General features: G+C 42.8%; 1 protein-coding gene and 1 long non-coding RNA gene across 7 annotated transcripts in view; one reads left to right on the plus strand and one right to left on the minus strand.

Moving 5' to 3' along the window:
* Nucleotides 1-16,878, plus strand: part of LUC7L (LUC7 like) — a 38,726-nt gene that overhangs the window by 779 nt on the left and 21,069 nt on the right. For 2 of the 6 annotated variants that reach the window (XM_082713730.1, XM_082713727.1), the window contains exons 2-4: nt 321-391; nt 1,369-1,463; nt 6,110-6,208. In XM_082713730.1, coding sequence (XP_082569856.1) covers nt 6,113-6,208 — 96 coding nt within the window. In that variant the 5' untranslated portion in view covers nt 321-391; nt 1,369-1,463; nt 6,110-6,112. Of the gene's footprint in view, nt 1-320; nt 431-1,368; nt 1,464-2,666; nt 3,829-4,286; nt 5,395-5,582; nt 6,209-16,878 lie in introns of those variants that run through there. The other 4 variants (XM_082713726.1, XM_082713725.1, XM_082713728.1 and 1 more) reach the window with 3 other exon arrangements.
* Nucleotides 11,596-15,926, minus strand: LOC309854512. Its single transcript, XR_014306270.1, has 3 exons — nt 12,549-15,926; nt 12,026-12,305; nt 11,596-11,816 (listed from the first exon to the last, which is right to left on the minus strand). It is a non-coding gene; the product is annotated as an uncharacterized lncRNA (long non-coding RNA).

Here is a 16,878-nt window from a genome sequence, read left to right on the forward strand (position 1 = left end):
CGCTTGCAGTCGTTAGGTGCAGGTCGGACAGGGACGGCGTAGGGAGGCCGAGCGGTCGCGGTGGTTGTCTCGGGAGCGAGCGGTCGCGCCTTCGCGGCCCGGTGCGCCCGCCGTGGTCTGTGTTTTCTCTTCCGCCCGTGGACGGAGCTGTAGTTCCCGCTGGCACACTCGCAGGGCTGTGCGGACTCTTTGCACTCTACTCCGTAGGGGAATAAGTGCTTTTTAGCGTTCTTTGTATATTGAGTTGCTTTTGAATTGCTTCCCATACTTGTATTTCCTACAAACTGAACAATTGTGGCCCCTCTATTTTATTCATAAAGGTTCAGTGTATCTTTGCCTGCCTACATCAATCTGCAAGGGAGTTGCAGAAAAGCCTCATGTTCATCGAGCCGTGAGTCACAACCAATTTCTAAGCTGTTATAACGAAAAAGTGTGTGCTTTTTTTCACGAATAACTTTAAAAGTGTAGTTCAGAAAGCAAACATTTTCAGTAAAGAGACACGACATGAATCCTGGATGCTTGCGAATCCTGAAGTGTATTCCTCCTCTTCTCATATGACACAGCTCTGTGTAGACACAGATTAGCTTTAAAGTTTGTCACGTTCCACTTTGCCTTTACTTTTATGTATCGTTCCCCCAACTTCCTTACTGCAGGTGGGGCAAGAAAACTTTCCCTTTAAAACTTTTCAACAGCGGGCATAAAATTCTGCAGCTGAGGTCTTGAAGAATGCAGATGGGTACAGTATGTGTTGGAACTCACAGTGTGTATTGACTAATCTAGTTCCCCCCTTTTTTTTTCTCCTTTGGTATTGTCTTGTTAAAAGTGACTCCCAGGTGCCAACTTTCTTTTTTAAGGGTGGGGGCGAAGGGGACAGGAAGATTAAGTCTAGATCATTATCAGCCAGTGGTAGAGTTCGAAAGCTTTCTTCTTCATGTGATTTTGGGCAAAATACTGCCTATGTATTTGTCCATAGCAGAACAATCAGAGTAATACGTAGCTTCTGTTGGTGGACACTACCAGCCATAAGTCAGATGTGGTGATTCATGGCCCTCTGATCAGCGTGGGGTTTGGTATCATTGCCCACATGTATGTGTGCGGTTAACGGCCTTTTGGTGCTCAGCCTCTTACTTCAGATTCCTTGACTTCTTTGGCACAATGATGGAGTCAGATCTCATTAAGTGTGTGATTCTTCATGATACATTTAGCATCAAAAAACATCCGTATCCCGCTCCAGTTGTAAATACCTCTAGATCAGCCTTCCATTGTATTTGGTAGTCTGCCAACCATCCAGGTGAATTGTCGTACCAGATGTGCTTTGGTGCTTAACGTGGTAATATTGTCTTATTTAAAACCACAAATGAATTTCAGGAGACGAAACCAGACAGAGGGTCAAGTTTACAGATGACCGTGTCTGCAAGAGTCACCTTCTGGACTGCTGCCCTCATGATATCCTGGCTGGGACGGTAGGTGTATTCGGGGTTGGGGGAACATCATGGAACACTCAGACATGGGGGCTGCCTTTACCAGGCAGAAATCACTTACTGCCTTTCAAATGATAGATTGTTAATTTGGTGGAATCTTGTTATGGGACCTACTTCACTGCTGTAAGAATTTCTCTCTGTAAGTTACCATATATTTTGTAGAACCACTTTTATGGAGGTTCATAACCAAGTAGTATGAGTTGTATCATTTGGCTAAACCAGAAAAGTACGGTTCAGATCAGCCTTTAGTTCTTTGAAAATTCCGGGTTCATTGGTTGGGTTTCATGGTGAGCATATGCCGATGCTAGACTTTTGATCTAACAACGTACTTTCCTTTTTTTTGTTTGCAGCAATGCAAGGTTTATTGAGTGATAGCCGAGTGATAGTACAAAGTTCCTCAGGAGGGAGGGGACCTGATAGGGTTGTCCAGGTCTTAGGTTTTTAATAATTCAGTTGGATATACCAACTGAGTTTTTAGCATTGTGTTACATTACCCTTTCAAGAAATCAGCATGTGATCCAATGAATATCCACCTCTAAAATTGTACATTCACTTTGGACGAACCAAATAGATAAAGGCTAGTTTATGGAATATGCATTTATTCAAAATCAAATAGGATTGGAGAAGACCAAAGGGTAGAGAACCATCTACAGCGATACAGTCACTTAGAGCCAAGGAGTCCTGTAAAGACCACCACCGTGTTTGGATGGCACAGCCACCTCATGGAGTATGAAAACTGTCTGCTCATTTTAAGGGTCAAGTGTGCATCCACTAGGGAACATTTTCTTCATGATTAATTGTTGCTGTTCTCGTTACCATTGTGAGGGGAGCAGCCTGTGGGAAATCGCACGTATGTATTAGATCTTCTCAAGCTGACTCTACAGAGGGCAACTAGGAGATGAATGTCCAACACTGTCCCTTTGTTACCTGAGGTTTTGCCTGTAGTTGGACCTGATGTAGAGAGATGCTTTGCTATGGATTGTTGTTTGTACCATCAGTGTAGACTAATGGCTTCCACTGGTTAAGAGCAGTTCTGCTGAAGGAAAATCCTGTAGGGAGGCATCAGAACTTGGAACTGGGGAGAAACAAGGGATGGATGTGCACGAGTGTGAAGCATCTCGGTTTCTTGAGGGGAGGTCAGAACCCTGGGTAGCATTGTTCCAGAATGCCGGTGAGAAAAGTAACCAGAATGAAGGCATTTCCTGCCAGCGTTTATTGTGTCAGGTACAGATGAATTCCTCAGCTATTTACTGAACACCTGCTGTGTGCCGGGCACTGTGGATATGGTGCCAGTAAAATAAAGGCTTCAGCCGGTGGAGGAAGAAGACGGACAATGAATAGATAACGGGTTGTTTTAGTTATCTCGGAGTGGCTAAGTGAATCCGTCTTCAGAGGATTGCTCCAGGCCCAAGTTGTTGCTCAGAACCATCTCCTGTCATTAGAGGTGAGGCACGGAGGAACAGAAGTTACAGTTTCATCGAGGCTTAACCGGAAAATACAGTATTGGTTAGTGAGTCTGGGAGAATAAGATAGCTGGAGGGAATGTAGTGTAACTTGTCTCAGTGGAAGTATGTTTGTTTTCCAAAAGTTCTGAAAGGAGCCTTGAGTACCCTTCCGTGTCACCAGTGCGAGGCCACCAGAGGGTAGAGAACACAGGTGTTCCTTCGGTAGAAACGATTTGACATGCTGGATTTAACAGCCTCTTAAAATCTTCTGGAAGAAGACTTACTGTGGTATTTCAGCTGTGTTTGGTGCTTAGCTGCCAGGGGAACTGGCCCGCCAGTACTTCCTGCCTCCTTGGCAAAGCTGAAGATACGTAGTCAGAGAGTAACCATGGAACCCAGGTCTGTCCTCTGCTTGCATTAGCCCTGGCTGCTTGAGACTTCTCAGCCAAAGGAAGGCCAGCAGTAGATTTTTGCTTCATGAGTGGTTCAGTGATGTCAAAATTTTCTTGACAATTGAAGTTCGTAGAGCGGTAATTTATTTGTACTTAAAATGGCTTAGTAGTGAAGGTTTTAGTGCTTCCTTCCGCTGGTGGTGGGTTTTCTTGGAGATACAGAGTTTTCATTAGCTTTTAAGCATTTCTGTTTGCCAGTTACTTTGCAGCAATGGTTCTTGGTTTTCGTTTGTGGAGACTGTATATTTTATTTTATTTTACTTATTTGACACAGAGAGATAGAGAGCAAAAGCAGGGGGAGCCGCATCCAGGCAGGCAGAGGGAGAGGGAGAAGCAGGCTCCGCCCTGAGCAAGGAGCCCGACATGGGTCTTGATTTCAGGATCCTCAGATTATGACCAGAGCCGAAGGCAGCCGCTTAACCCACTGAGCCACCCAGGCGCTCTGAGACGGTGAATTTTATTTATTTATTTATTTATTTATTTATTTACTTATTTATTTATTTGACAGAGAGAAATCACAAATAGATGGAGAGGCAGGCAGAGAGAGAGGGAAGCAGGCTTCCTGCTGAGCAGAGAGCTTGACGCGGGACTCGATCCCAGGACCCTGGGATCATGACCCGAGCCGAAGGCAGCGGCCCAACCCACTGAGCCACCCAGGCGCCCGAGACGGTGTATTTTATTTTATTTTATTTTATTTTTTATTTTATTTTTTAAAGATTTATTTATTTATTTATTTATTTGACAGAGAGAAATCACAAGTAGATGGAGAGGCAGGCAGAGAGAGAGAGAGGGAAGCAGGCTCTCCACTGAGCAGGGAGCCCGATGTGGGACTCGATCCCAGGACTCTGAGATCACGACCTGAGGCGAAGGCAGCGGCTTAACCCACTGAGCCACCCAGGTGCCCCGAGACGGTGTATTTTAAAGAATCATCCTGATACTTAAAAGAGAGAATGAAGTGAAAGTTGTTCAGTGGTCCAGGGAGAGCGATTCTGGCTTGGCTGGTAGAAACGTTGTTGCCCTGCCTCTAGATTCCCCTCAGGTAACAGAATCCCAGGGCTACATGTAACTTCATGGGAAGAATAATGAAGAGCAGAGGTCTTTTTAGTGTTTAAATGCAGAAGTTGACCTCGGTCTAAAGGAAGAATGAGCTCCGCAGTAGGGAGCCGGCTGTTGGTTCTATCACTGTTCATACTAAAGGACGTTTTGTTAGTGAGCAGGGTGTGCATGTTCTATGAGACTAGGGCCCAAGAGTCAGGTACTGCCAGCCTCCCTAATTGGTCTAAAATGTTAAGTACTTTATCATCCATGAAGTTTTTGAGCTCCTTTTGGACATAGTTGTACTCTGAGCTTAAAGGAGGTCCTGGCCTCCATCATTGATTGTTTGTTTACTAGTTACGTGGACACGTTTTGGTCCAAATGCTTGGGCTTCGCAGGTGTCTCCTCACGGTTATGCTGGGTTTTGTTAACTTGCACTGTGTGACTTGATAGTGTGATGCTTAGCAGACAAACCTTGCTTTTGCTCTTGATGGCCAGAGGCGGAGGGTGCCGTCTCAGAGTCCCACTCTCAGATTCATTGTTGCGTATGTGCTTACAACACACAGCAGCACATCAGGCTAATCTTACTGGTAACATAGGTCATTTGTTTCAGTGAAACAACCTTTTGTTTCTCAAATGGGACAACTGAGTGGCCTGATTCTCTGTCTCCAGTCATATCCAGGGTCATTTACTAGGTTAGGAGAGTGTTTGGAGGATTTTTTGGACCTGTTCTGCTTCATGTCTTCTGATATCCGAAGAGGTGTACAGAGCCAAGCGTTAGGTTGTGTTGTAGTTGCCCAGACCTGGTTGCTATCTGCTCTGTCCTTGTCCTGTCTTTGCACCTTAGGCATTGAGCATCTTGCGTACTGAAGATTGCAGGAAGGAATGCCTAGAAATTTGTGGCTGTTGGTGATACTCTTGTTTTCTGGTGTTTTCTTTGCGGCCTCTCCCTTCCTCCATGCTGTTGTTTACTGAATAGATGTTTCTTCTTCATTTTTTTTTTTTTTTAAAGATTTTATTTATTTATTTGACAGAGAGAAATCACAAGTAGATGGAGAGGCAGGCAGAGAGAGAGCAGCAGAGAGCTGCTCTCAGCAGAGAGCCCGATGCGGGACTCTGAGGACATGACCTGAGCCGAAGGCAGCGGCTTAACCCACTGAGCCACCCAGGCGCCCTTCTTCTTCATTTTTAAAAGATTTTATTTATTTATGTATTTAGAGAGAGACTGAATGGGACAAGGGGGGAGAGGGAAAGGGAGAGAATCCCAGGCAGGCTTCCTGCTGAGTGTGGAGCTTGTCGCAGGGCTCTATGCCACATCCCTGAGACTTGAGCAGAAATCAGGAGTTGGACACTCACCTGACTGAGCCACCCAGGTGCCCCACTGAATAGATTTCTTACATGTCTGATGCAAAAGTAAAACTAGCAAAAACTAATTAATACGGTTTCCATTATTAGTCCAGTATCTCTGGGTCTAGAAGAGACAGAAACCTTCGCACTTAAACGTATCAAAGTGTCATATTATCATGGTGATAGAAGAAAAGTACGATTTCTTGGCTATGTACTGTTTCTTAATATTTTTATTACAGTTTACCGTTCAAAAAGGTGTTGTTTATTTTGGTAACAGTTGAAACACCAGGTCATGTGCTTTCTGCAGTGGGTAGATGTTCATGTGTAAACTTCTGTTTCTTTCTCACAGCGCATGGATTTAGGAGAATGTACCAAAATCCACGACTTGGCCCTCCGAGCAGATTATGAGATTGCAAGTAAAGAAAGGGACCTGTTTTTTGAATTAGATGTAAGTTTTATTTTATGTTGATTCGTCTCTACTGTGAAGAGCCAAATACCAACTAACAAGAATAAAAATGTAACATTTGTAAGTTATGCAGCAGAATAACAAAAGAGATAATTTGTTATTCTGCCAGTAGGGCTGGGAGCTAGAATGGCAAGTAATACTTGCTGTCACCTGTGAGTCTACCACCCCAGCACTGTTGTGCATTTTTGTGTTTATCATTTCCTTTTAAAAGTGTTATTATGTATTTTTATGGTTCCTTGAACTTCATATTTTTGCTTGTTTTTAAGCCTTAAAAGAATAGTTTCATAGCACAATCTTTAATAACCTTACTTTTTCATTCAGTATTGTATTTTTGTTTACCCGTTTTTTGGGTTTGGTTAATCTCATTGCTGCTTGAGTATGCCCCAAACTTTCTTCATTATCCATAGACACCTGGCTTGGTTCTTGGGTGTGGGTTTTGTTTGTTTTGTTTTGTTTTGCTACTACAAACAGTATTACGAATGTTCTGAAATATATTCTTGGTATATGTGTATTAGGGTTCATTTAGGGTCTGTTTCGAGGAGAGGAAGTTTTGGCTGGTAAGGATTGTATACGTTCATCCTTGTGAGCTGGTTTTGTAATGGTGTCCTTTCTCTGTCTCATTTCTGTTGTTGATAAAGCCATGGTATCAATTTATACCCCAATAGTGTTGAATTTTTGCAATTAACTGGTTATAAAATGGAATTTCACAATTTTTTTTTAACTGTTACCTCCCAAAGGAACCCTTTTTTAGACTTTTCTTCCTAATATGTCCCCTGTCCTTCAATGAAATTTTGTTACCACAGAAACCTGAGTATTACCTTAATGTGCTGTAGTATTACAGGCCAAAACCACTGTGATAGCTAAGATTTTTTTTCACCCTTTAACAGCAGTTTTCACCTCTGAGTGCAGGATTTAGCCACCCCATTTGTTTTTTTCTTTTTCCTAACTGTCCATCACTAGTGTGACCAAAGGTCACTAAAGGGGTTTGGTGGCATTCAGGTTCCTGAGTGAAGACTGGGAAGGGACAGAACTTGGTGTGAGGAAGCCACGGAATGGTGTCTCTTCTCACCAAAGGACATCATAAAGGATGTGTTGTAGCTGGAGTAAACTCTCTTTAAACAGTAGTCTTTTTTTTTTTTTTTTTAAGATTATTTATTTATTTATTTGACAAAGATCACAAGCAGGCAGAGAGAGAGGAGGATGCAGGCTCCCCGCTGAGCAGAGAGCCAGACGCGGAGCTCGATCCCAAGATCCTGAGATCATGACCTGAGCCAAAGGCAAAGGGTTAACCCACTGAGTCACCCAGGCGCCCCTAAGCCAGTAGTCTTAAAAGTCATTAAGATTAATTCTTTTCAAATTCCTTTAACCACCGTGTGCTCTCAGTGTTGAATATTTGTATTAACTAAAAGTGCCTTTATCAACAGCTTGACTAACAGAAGAGGCTTGGAAAGGGACTTTTTCTATATTAGGAGTTTACGTTCTTCAGTAACCTGCAGGTGCTTATGCAAGGGGGCCATTACTTTCGGATGTCAAGTTTCAGAAACTGGTAGATACACAGGTGTATTTTTTTGAAATCTCAGGTTTAATAATGTTTCCTGGATCAGAGGTCTTAGCATTTCTACTAAATCAGAATGTCAGTGCATTTTTTTTTTTTTAAGATTTTATTTATTTATTTGCCAGAGAGAGAGAGCGCGCACGTGAGCACAGGCAGGCAGAATGGCAGCAGAGGCAGAGGTTAGAAGCAGGCTTCCTGCCGAGCAAGGAGCCAGATGTGGGAATCGATCCCAGGACACTGGGATCATGACCTGAGCCGAAGGCAGCCGCTTAACCAACTGAGCCACCCAGGTGTCCCATGTCAGTGCATTTTTTAAATGCCCTGATAAATTTAAAGTTAGACACAGATGAGTAGAAGAAATGGAGTCAGTGACTGAAACACACATTTAGTGTATTTTGAAGGAGGTGTGTTTAGCCAGTGTGCAGAAGGGTAGAAAGTGTTCTTTTGTTTGTTTTTTTGTTTTGTTTTTTTTTAAAGATTTTATTTATTTATTTGTCAGAGAGAGGTCACAAGTAGGCAGAGAAGCAGGCAGAGAAAGAAGAGAAAGCAGGCTCCCTGCGGAGCAGAGAGCCCGATGTGAGACTTGATCCCAGGACCCTGAGATCATGACCTGAGTCGAAGGCAGCGGCTTAACCCGCTGAGCCACCCAGGCGCCCCTGTTTGTTTGTTTTTTTAATGGATATTGTTGAAAACTATCCATTAGCCAGTAGGAAAATACCCAGTTGGATCCCTAGGAAATGAATTTTGTTTTTCATCTTAATGCTATAAAGTCTAGAAGCTATAAGAGGAAGGAGGGTACATTTGTGTAAAAACTTGAAATTTAGTCTAACAAAAATACCTGTACATGAGATGCCTGGCTTGCTCGGTCTGAAGAGCATGTGATTCTTGATCCTGGGGTCACAAGTTTGAGCCTTGTGCTTGGTGTGAAGATTATTGGAAAAAAGTTCCCTTTTGTGCAATGAGAATAAATTGGGACAGGACATTGACAGTGTGTATGATGATGGGCTAGTTATCTTAAATGTAAAATTCATCATAATTGACAAGAATGGTATCAGTGGCTCAATTTAAAAATGAGCAAAGGATAGAAAAGGACATTTCCCGTGGGCATCTAATCCTGTGACAGATGCTCCCCTGGCTCAGAACCGAAGAAATGGAGGGTCATATAGTCCTGATACACCTCCTGGTAACTTAGCGTCTCAAGATGTGAAAGCACATGCCAGCCCGGCCAGTTCTAGGATCACACCTCACTGGTACAAAGACATACCTGTCCTAGAATATTCCTACAGCATTCATAGCTTCAGGCAACAGGAACCAGGTTGGCTTCCTCAGTAAGGGACTGCCTAAATCAGTCACTCTTTAGGGTAGAATCATGGATAACTGTGAAAAGAAAATTGGCCTGTTCGTTGTATTGTTGATGTGAAAGTATCTGCAAGACAGATTAAGTGGATAAGCAAAGTCTAATATCCTACTTCTCTAGTGTTTATTTTTTTGATTTAATTTTTTGGGAAGAATTTATTTATTTATTTAAATAAATAAATAAATAGAAAGCTCCACTCTTGCGGGAGTGGAGGTGGGGGCTAAAGGAGAGAGATAAGCAGACTTTGCGCTGAGCATGGAGGGGGTGACAGGGCTTGGTCTCACAACCCCTGAGATCATGACCTGATCTGAAATCAGGAGTGTAACACTCACCTGACAGAGCCACCCAGGTGTACCCCCATAGTGTTTGGTTTTTTAGGATTTTTTTTTTAAAGGATTTATTTTAGAGACCGAGTGGGCACGCGTGTCGCGGTATGCGTGCAAGTGGGAGGGACAGGGGGAGCAGCAGAAGCAGATTCCCCTCTGAGCTCGGAGCCCTACATCAGGCTCAGTCCCACAACCCTGAGATCAGGACCTGAGCTGAAACCAAGAGTCCAGTGCTCCAGGCGCCCCTTGTCTTGTTTTTTAAACAATGTGTTAAGTTGCATACATTCTTTTTTTTTTAACTGATTTACTTATAAATGAGCTGTATGCCCAGCATGGGGCTTAAATTCACGACCCCGAGATCAAAAGTTGCATGCTCCACCAGCTGAGCCAGCTGGGTACTCCTCCACAGTGTATCTTGTGTTTGTTTTATTAAGGAGGGTGCTGTACACTTGTTAACATATTTAGATGTGCAGAGAGGTGTTTTAGAGGAACCCAAGAGGTTATAACCACTCTTAACTTGGTTGGAGGGTTAGAGCGGGGCAAGAGACCTTTGTGTACTATGTGAAAATTTATCATATATAGGAATCACTTTTTCTGTTAAAAAGGTAACCACCTCTCCCCCCAACTCCTTAAAGATCACTTTTGATCTTATAGATGGTTCATATTAAAATGTTTGATAACAAGTGGAAGAAGTCCTCTTGCCCTGAAAATGAAGGGCATTTTGGAGTAGCCATATTTGAAGGAGGACAGTCTGTCAGGGTATATAGGAACTCATTCCAGAACTCTGCTGTTGGGAACATATCTTAGGGATATGTGCAAATGAGTGCACAGAAGAGATGCTGGTTGCAGAATTTTTTTAAAGGGGGAAGAGTTTAATTACACAGTGGAGTGTTGCATTATAAAGCTGAGAGGAAGATACCTCTGGGTGTTGAGGGTGGAGATTTTACCTTAAAAAGTTTCTTCAGTGGGTTTAAGATATAATTCACATGCCATACAAATTACCCCACCTTTTGTTTTTTGTTTTTTTCTTTTTTTAAGGTAGGCTCCATACTTAGCATGAAGACCTTGTTTTGAACTTATACTTCTCAGTAGTGATTGGATGTACATGGGTTACTTTGATAAGTAATTAAATATGGCCTGACTTTAAATACCAAGCTAAAATAACTTCTTATCTCCTTAGTTTTACAGAATAAATTTTAATGGAAAAACAAAGGCTTTTCTTAAAAGACAGATTTGTAAAGTTAACTTAATGAAAATCAGTATTTTTAAATCTTTTTGGTAGGTAATGCGTGTTCGCTGTGGGAGATTGCAGAGGTCTAAAAGGTTCAGATAAAAAAGTCTCCCCTTTCCATGTAACCAGCCATCGAGTAGTTCTCTGGAGGTTGGTTTCATCTTTTAAAGATAGCTGATTCAGGATGAACAGATAGGATTATCAGAAGGCTAGTTGTGATGTTTTGTGTCAAAATTGAGAAGCAAGAATCCTTCAGAAACATCTTGGTCAGATGTGGTTAGTGGACGGATTCTTGCTAACCCTGACCTGCTGCTGGTGCTGCTGGGCTCCTGGGCTGCCCTGAGGCCCCTGCACTGTGCAAGGCCCTGGCCCTGGACCAGCATGTGGCTCCCAGGGGTCCCTCTTGAGGTTGGTTCCAAGGGCTGTAGTGCGGTCATCACTGTTGGGAAATGGGCCCGGGTTTCATTGTCATAGGGTAAACCATCACTAATGGAAGATTGGCTCCGGGTTTTTTTAGTAGTATCTTTTTCCGTAGCTCACCAGATGTTTTGGGGAGTATCTCCATGATTGGCAATAACTCTGTTACACGGGCCCACCATTTACCAAGTACCCTAAGCCTGATGTTATTTGCCAGCATTAATGGAGGCAGCACCATGTGGTGCTGGCAGAGGAGTTGGATTTGGAGTGGGCCACTCAGGGCAACACCTGACCACAAGCTCAGAAAATTTGTTTTAATATTGAGAAGTTTATCAAATATATTAAAGATAGCAGACATTAAGTTATATTTTAAAACCGTTTTTGTTATACATAGGATGTGTTTTTTTTCTTTAGAACAATTATTGTAGTCGGGTCAGTGAGAAAGCTTTGCGTGTTCCACAGGCCTGCTAAGACATGCATGCATTTTGTTTATTTTATTTTTTTTTTTAATTTTTTAAAATTTTATTTATTTATTTGACAGAGATCACAAGTAGGCAGATAGGCAGGCAGAGAGAGAGGAGGAAGCAGGCTCCCCGCTGAGCAGAGAGCCCGATGCGGGGCTCGATCCCAGGACCCAGGGATCATGACCTGAGCCAAAGGCAGGGGCTTTAACCCACTGAGCCACCCAGGCACCCCATTGTTTACTTTTTTTTTTTTTTTAAAGTTTTTTTTTATTTATTAATTTGACAGAGAGAAATCACAAGTAGACGGAGAGGCAGCCAGAGAGAGAGAGAGGGAAGCAGGCTCCCCGCTGAGCAGAGACCCCGATGTGGGACTCGATCCCAGGACCCTGAGATCATGACCTGAGCCGAAGGCAGCGGCTTAACCCACTGAGCCACCCAGGCGCCCCTACTTTTTTTTTATAAAAGAAAAACTTGGCTAAAACTTGGGGCTTTAGTTGATTTATTCATGATTCATTAGTTTAAAATAAAACCTGTCTTTACAGAGTGCATCATTAAGATTTTTTTCTTAAGGTTTTATTTATTTATTTGAGATAGAGAATGAGAACAAGGAGGAGCAGCAGAGGAAGAGGGAGAAGCAGACTCTCGTGAGCAGGGAGCCTGATGTGGGACTGTTGCAGGACCCTGAGATCACGACCTGAGTGGAAGGCAGAGGCTTGACTGACTGAGCCACTCTGGTGTCCCTGTTGTTAAGATCTTTTTTTTCTTTTTCTTTCTTTCTTTTTTTTTTTTTTTTTAAAGATTTTAATTTATTTATTTGACAGAGAGAAATCACAAGTACACTGAGAGGCAGGCAGAGAGAGAGAGAGAAGGAAGCAGGCCCCCCGCCGAGCAGAGAGCCTCTTGTGGGACTCGATCCCAGGACCTCGAGATCATGACCTGAGCCGAAGGCAGCGGCTTAACCCACTGAGCCACCCAGGCGCCCCTTGTTGTTAAGATCTATTTTCATAATTAGTTGCTGAATTTATAGATTGACATTGGACTTTGGGTGATCTTTTATAAGAACTCATCAGCCCATTTTACAAATTTAAAATATTAAAAAAAAAATTTTTTTTAAGATTTTATTTATTTATTTGACAGAGAGAGATCACAAGTAGGCAGAGAGGCAGGCAGAAAGAGAGAGAGATGAGGAAGCAGGCTCCCTGTTGAGCAGAGAGCCCGATTTGGGACTCGATCCCAGGACCCTGAGATCATGACCTGAGCCGAAGGCAGCAGCTTAACCCACTGAGCCACCCAGGCGCCCATATTTAAACAATTTTTAAGAAGATGTCTTATAAGAACATTTGCGTATGTATGAGAAGACCTAAGATGTTCATTGCATCATTTTGCATTAGTGAAAAAGTGAAAATACCCAAATAACTTTCTTCTCAGAGGACCTAAAGTAGTCATGTTACAGTTAAATAAAATATTGCATGGCTGTAGATTGTAGAAGACAGAAGATGTATGCATTGGTATGAAGAAGAAAAAATGGAAACTTACTAAACTGCCTTGTTTGGTTGGAATAAAAATTGAGTATGCATCTTAATGCAGTTTTTAAAAATATATACCAAATTCTTAAGTTTTTGTTTTATTTCTAAGCCTTGTGGGAGCTGTTGGGGGGCAGTATGGAGGGAGAGAGTGAATCTCAAGCAGGCTCCATGCCCAGCTGGGAGCTAGATCTCCTGACCCTGAGATTATCACCTGGGCTGAAATCAAGAGTCATGCCTGACCCGACTGAGCTACCCGGGCACCCCATTAAGTGATTATTTCTTGTGAGAGGAGAGAAGAAACTACATTTTCTGTGTCCTGTGCAGTTATCAGGTCCTGCTAGCTAATGTAATAATAGGCAGAAATGAATATGTAAAAATATTTCTGTCTTGTGATTTATTTTTACAAATTTCTTGCTTTAGGAAGTAATTAGAAATATAGTCAGATGTTGGTACATAAATGTGTTCATGGTAGGATTGTTGCAACGTTGGAAAATTGGACACAACAGAATTCTTTGTTCAAAAAGTGAGAAATGAGTTAGCAAATTAAGATTACTCCTGGCATAGACTGCCCTTGAAACTTTACAGAACCTACTTAATGACAGAACTGTGGTGATATCACGAGCAAGACAAAGGTGCAGAATTGTACCAGAGAGTTCACCTCTAGATTTTGGGAGGGGGTGCTCACTGAAGATACAGTACTTAGAGAATGGGTAGATCTGGCCTTTAAAACATGGAATGTGCCCTCCCCTCCGTGGAGGCGGTCCTTTAGTATTTGAAATGCAAATAAGCACACACTTTATTTATTTAAAGATTTTATTTATTCATTTGACAGAGACAGAGATCACAAGTACACAGAGAGGCAGGCAGAGAGAGAGAAGAGGAAGCAGTCTCCCCGCCAAGGAGAGAGCTCGATGCCGGGCTTGATCCCAGGACCCTGAGATCACGACCCGAGCTGAAGGCAGAGGCTCAACCCACTGAGCCACCCATGCACCCCGAAGCAGACACTTTAAAAGCAACAACTCACTGGTTTTTTTTTTTTTCTTTTTTTAAGCCTTTTTAATTTAAATAATCTCTACACCCAGTGTCCGCCGGATTTGTGACCTAACTCTTCCTACTGAGCCTCTCCAGGAGGCCCAGCAGCAGCAACTTGCTTCTTACCTGCCACATGTGAACCTTGGCTAGTGAGGCTTTTTGTGGTGTTCTGCTGGAAGCCTGGGTCACACTGCCAGTTTAGGAATAGGTTTTGGGTTAGAATTCTGAGGTTCTGTTCGCAAAAAGGAGGGTAGGAAGTTATATTCACAGAGCATTTTAAAGCTATGATTACATGGATTATTTTTCAGTTAAAAAAAAGACCGAGAGGGTGCCTGGGTTAAGTGTCTGGGTCCTGGGATTGAGTTCTGAATCAGGCTCCTTGCTCAGTGGGGAGTCGGCTTCTCCCTCTTCCTCTCCCCCTGCTCCTGAGCATGAGCAGTCTGTCTCAGATAAAATCTTTTCTCTTTTTTATTTTTCTTTTATATATTTATTTATTTGACAGAGAGAGAGATGACAGGCAGGCAGAGAGAGAGGAGAAAGCAGTCTCCCTGCTGAGCAGAGAGCTCGATGCGGGGCTCGATTCCAGGACCCTGAGATCATGACCTGAGCCAAAGGCAGAGGCTTACTTAACACACTGAGCCACCCAGGCATCCCAAATAAAATCTTAAAAAAAAATTTTTTTTTTTAAATGTCTAAGAAGGGTTGATTTACAAGGGATTGATGGATTTGAGAAAGAGAGATTGCATCCCCGCAAGGGAGGGAAGAGGCAGGGAGAGAATCTCCAGCCGGCTTCCTGTTGAGTGCAGAGCCCAGTACAGGGCTCAGTCTCAGGACCTTGAGATGATGACCTGAGCCAAGACCAAGAGTCGGACGCTTAACCATCTGAGCCACCCAGAGTTTTTATTAAATTTTATCCTGGAGAATCTCAAAAATCAAAAGTGGAATGCAGTCATACAGTGACATTCCTAGTACCCATCACTTAGCGTTGGGAATGATCAGCCCACAGCCAGCAGGGTTTCATCTCCCGCAGCTTCTCACAGATCTGCAGACAAACCGTGTGCGTCTCAGTCAGTCTGTAAATATTTCAGCATTGTCTTTGCCATGTGTGTTGAGATCTGGTATCATGCTTGGAATGAAGAATGCACTTGGCATGTTTTTAAAAATGTGTTCAGGAAAATTTTTAAAGATACAGAAGTGGACAGGATATTGTAATGAAATTTCTGGGTTCTGTCTCCCGGTTTTCGGTGATTATTGACATGAAAACTCTTCTTTTGTTTTTATCTTTGCGTTTCCCCACTGGATATTTGGTCGTATTTTTTAGGGGCATCTGGGTGGCTCAGTCGCTTAAGCGTCTGCTTTCAGGTCCAGTCAGGTCCTGGGATGGAGCCCCACGTCCGGCTGCCTGCTCAGCAAAGAGTGTGCTGCTTCCTCTCCCTCTGTTCCTCCCCTAGCTTGTGCTCAATTTCTCTCTCTCTCTCAAGTAAATAAAAATCTTTAAAAAAAAATTATAGTTTTTAAGTACTATCTGGACCCATAGTGGAGCTTGAACCCACAACCCTGAGATCAAGAGTCACGTGCTCCCCTGAGCCAGGCAGGTGTGTGCCCCCCACCCCCGCCCCATACCTGGATTTCTTTATACTAGCTACTAGACAGAATTTCCCCTGTAAATACTCTATCTAGAATTTGAGGATTTTATTAGAAATGGTCATCTTTAAAAATAATTTCTTAGCATCTGACTGACAGTGTTCGAATTTTCCAGATTGCTTCAGAAAGGATTCTTTTATAAATAAATTTATTTATTTATTTATTCATTTATTTATTTATTTATTTTTAAAGATTTTTATTTATTTGTTAGAGAGAGAGAGAGATACAGAGCGCAAGCACAGGCAGACAGAGTGGCAGGCTAGAGGCAGAGGGAGAAGCAGGCTCCCTGCCGAGCAAGGAGCCCGATGTGGGACTCGATCCCAGGACGCTGGGATCATGACCTGAGCCGAAGGCAGCCGCTTAACCAACTGAGCCACCCAGGCATCCCTTCTTTTATAATTTAATTTCTTTTTTTTTTTTTTTTTAATTTTTTATTTTATTTTATTTATTTGACAGAGAGAGATCACAAGTAGGCAGAGAGGCAGGCAGAGAGAGAGAGAGGAGGAAGCAGGCTCCCTGCTGAGCAGAGAGCCTGATGCGGGACTCGATCCCAGGACCCTGAGATCATGACCTGAGCCGAAGGCAGCGGCTTAACCCACTGAGCCACCCAGGCGCCCCTATAATTTAATTTCTTTGACTCAGGATTCAAAATAAGGGCTACATGTTAGAATGCTTTCATAAACCTTTTAAAATCTATTTGTTTGAAAAAAACTAATTTTAGAAGTCTCATACCTTGGATTTTGGTGATTATAGCTTCATGATGTCTTGTTTAACATGTTTCCCTGGTCCTCGAAATTCTTGCACTGTAGGCATTGGGTCTGGAGGCTTGATCATCGGATTTAGGTTCTACGTTGTGGCTGGAACATTCCGAGGCGGAGCTTTGCACCTGCCCTTGGACCACCTCCGAGGCAGCAGTGGTTGCAACAGCTTTGACCTGCCGATGGTCAGGGCCCCCGTCTGCCTTCGGCCTGGTGCTTTAAGCGGCAGATGAGCGTTATTGCCCAGATGTGTTATTTCACAAAGGGTGCTGCATTTCTTTTTTTTTTTTTTTTTTTTTTTAAAGATTTTATTTATTTATTTGAAAGACAGAGATCACAAGT

The sequence above is a fragment of the Mustela nivalis genome (assembly GCF_964662115.1).
Source record: "Mustela nivalis genome assembly, chromosome: 19".
NCBI lineage: Eukaryota > Metazoa > Chordata > Mammalia > Carnivora > Mustelidae > Mustela > Mustela nivalis.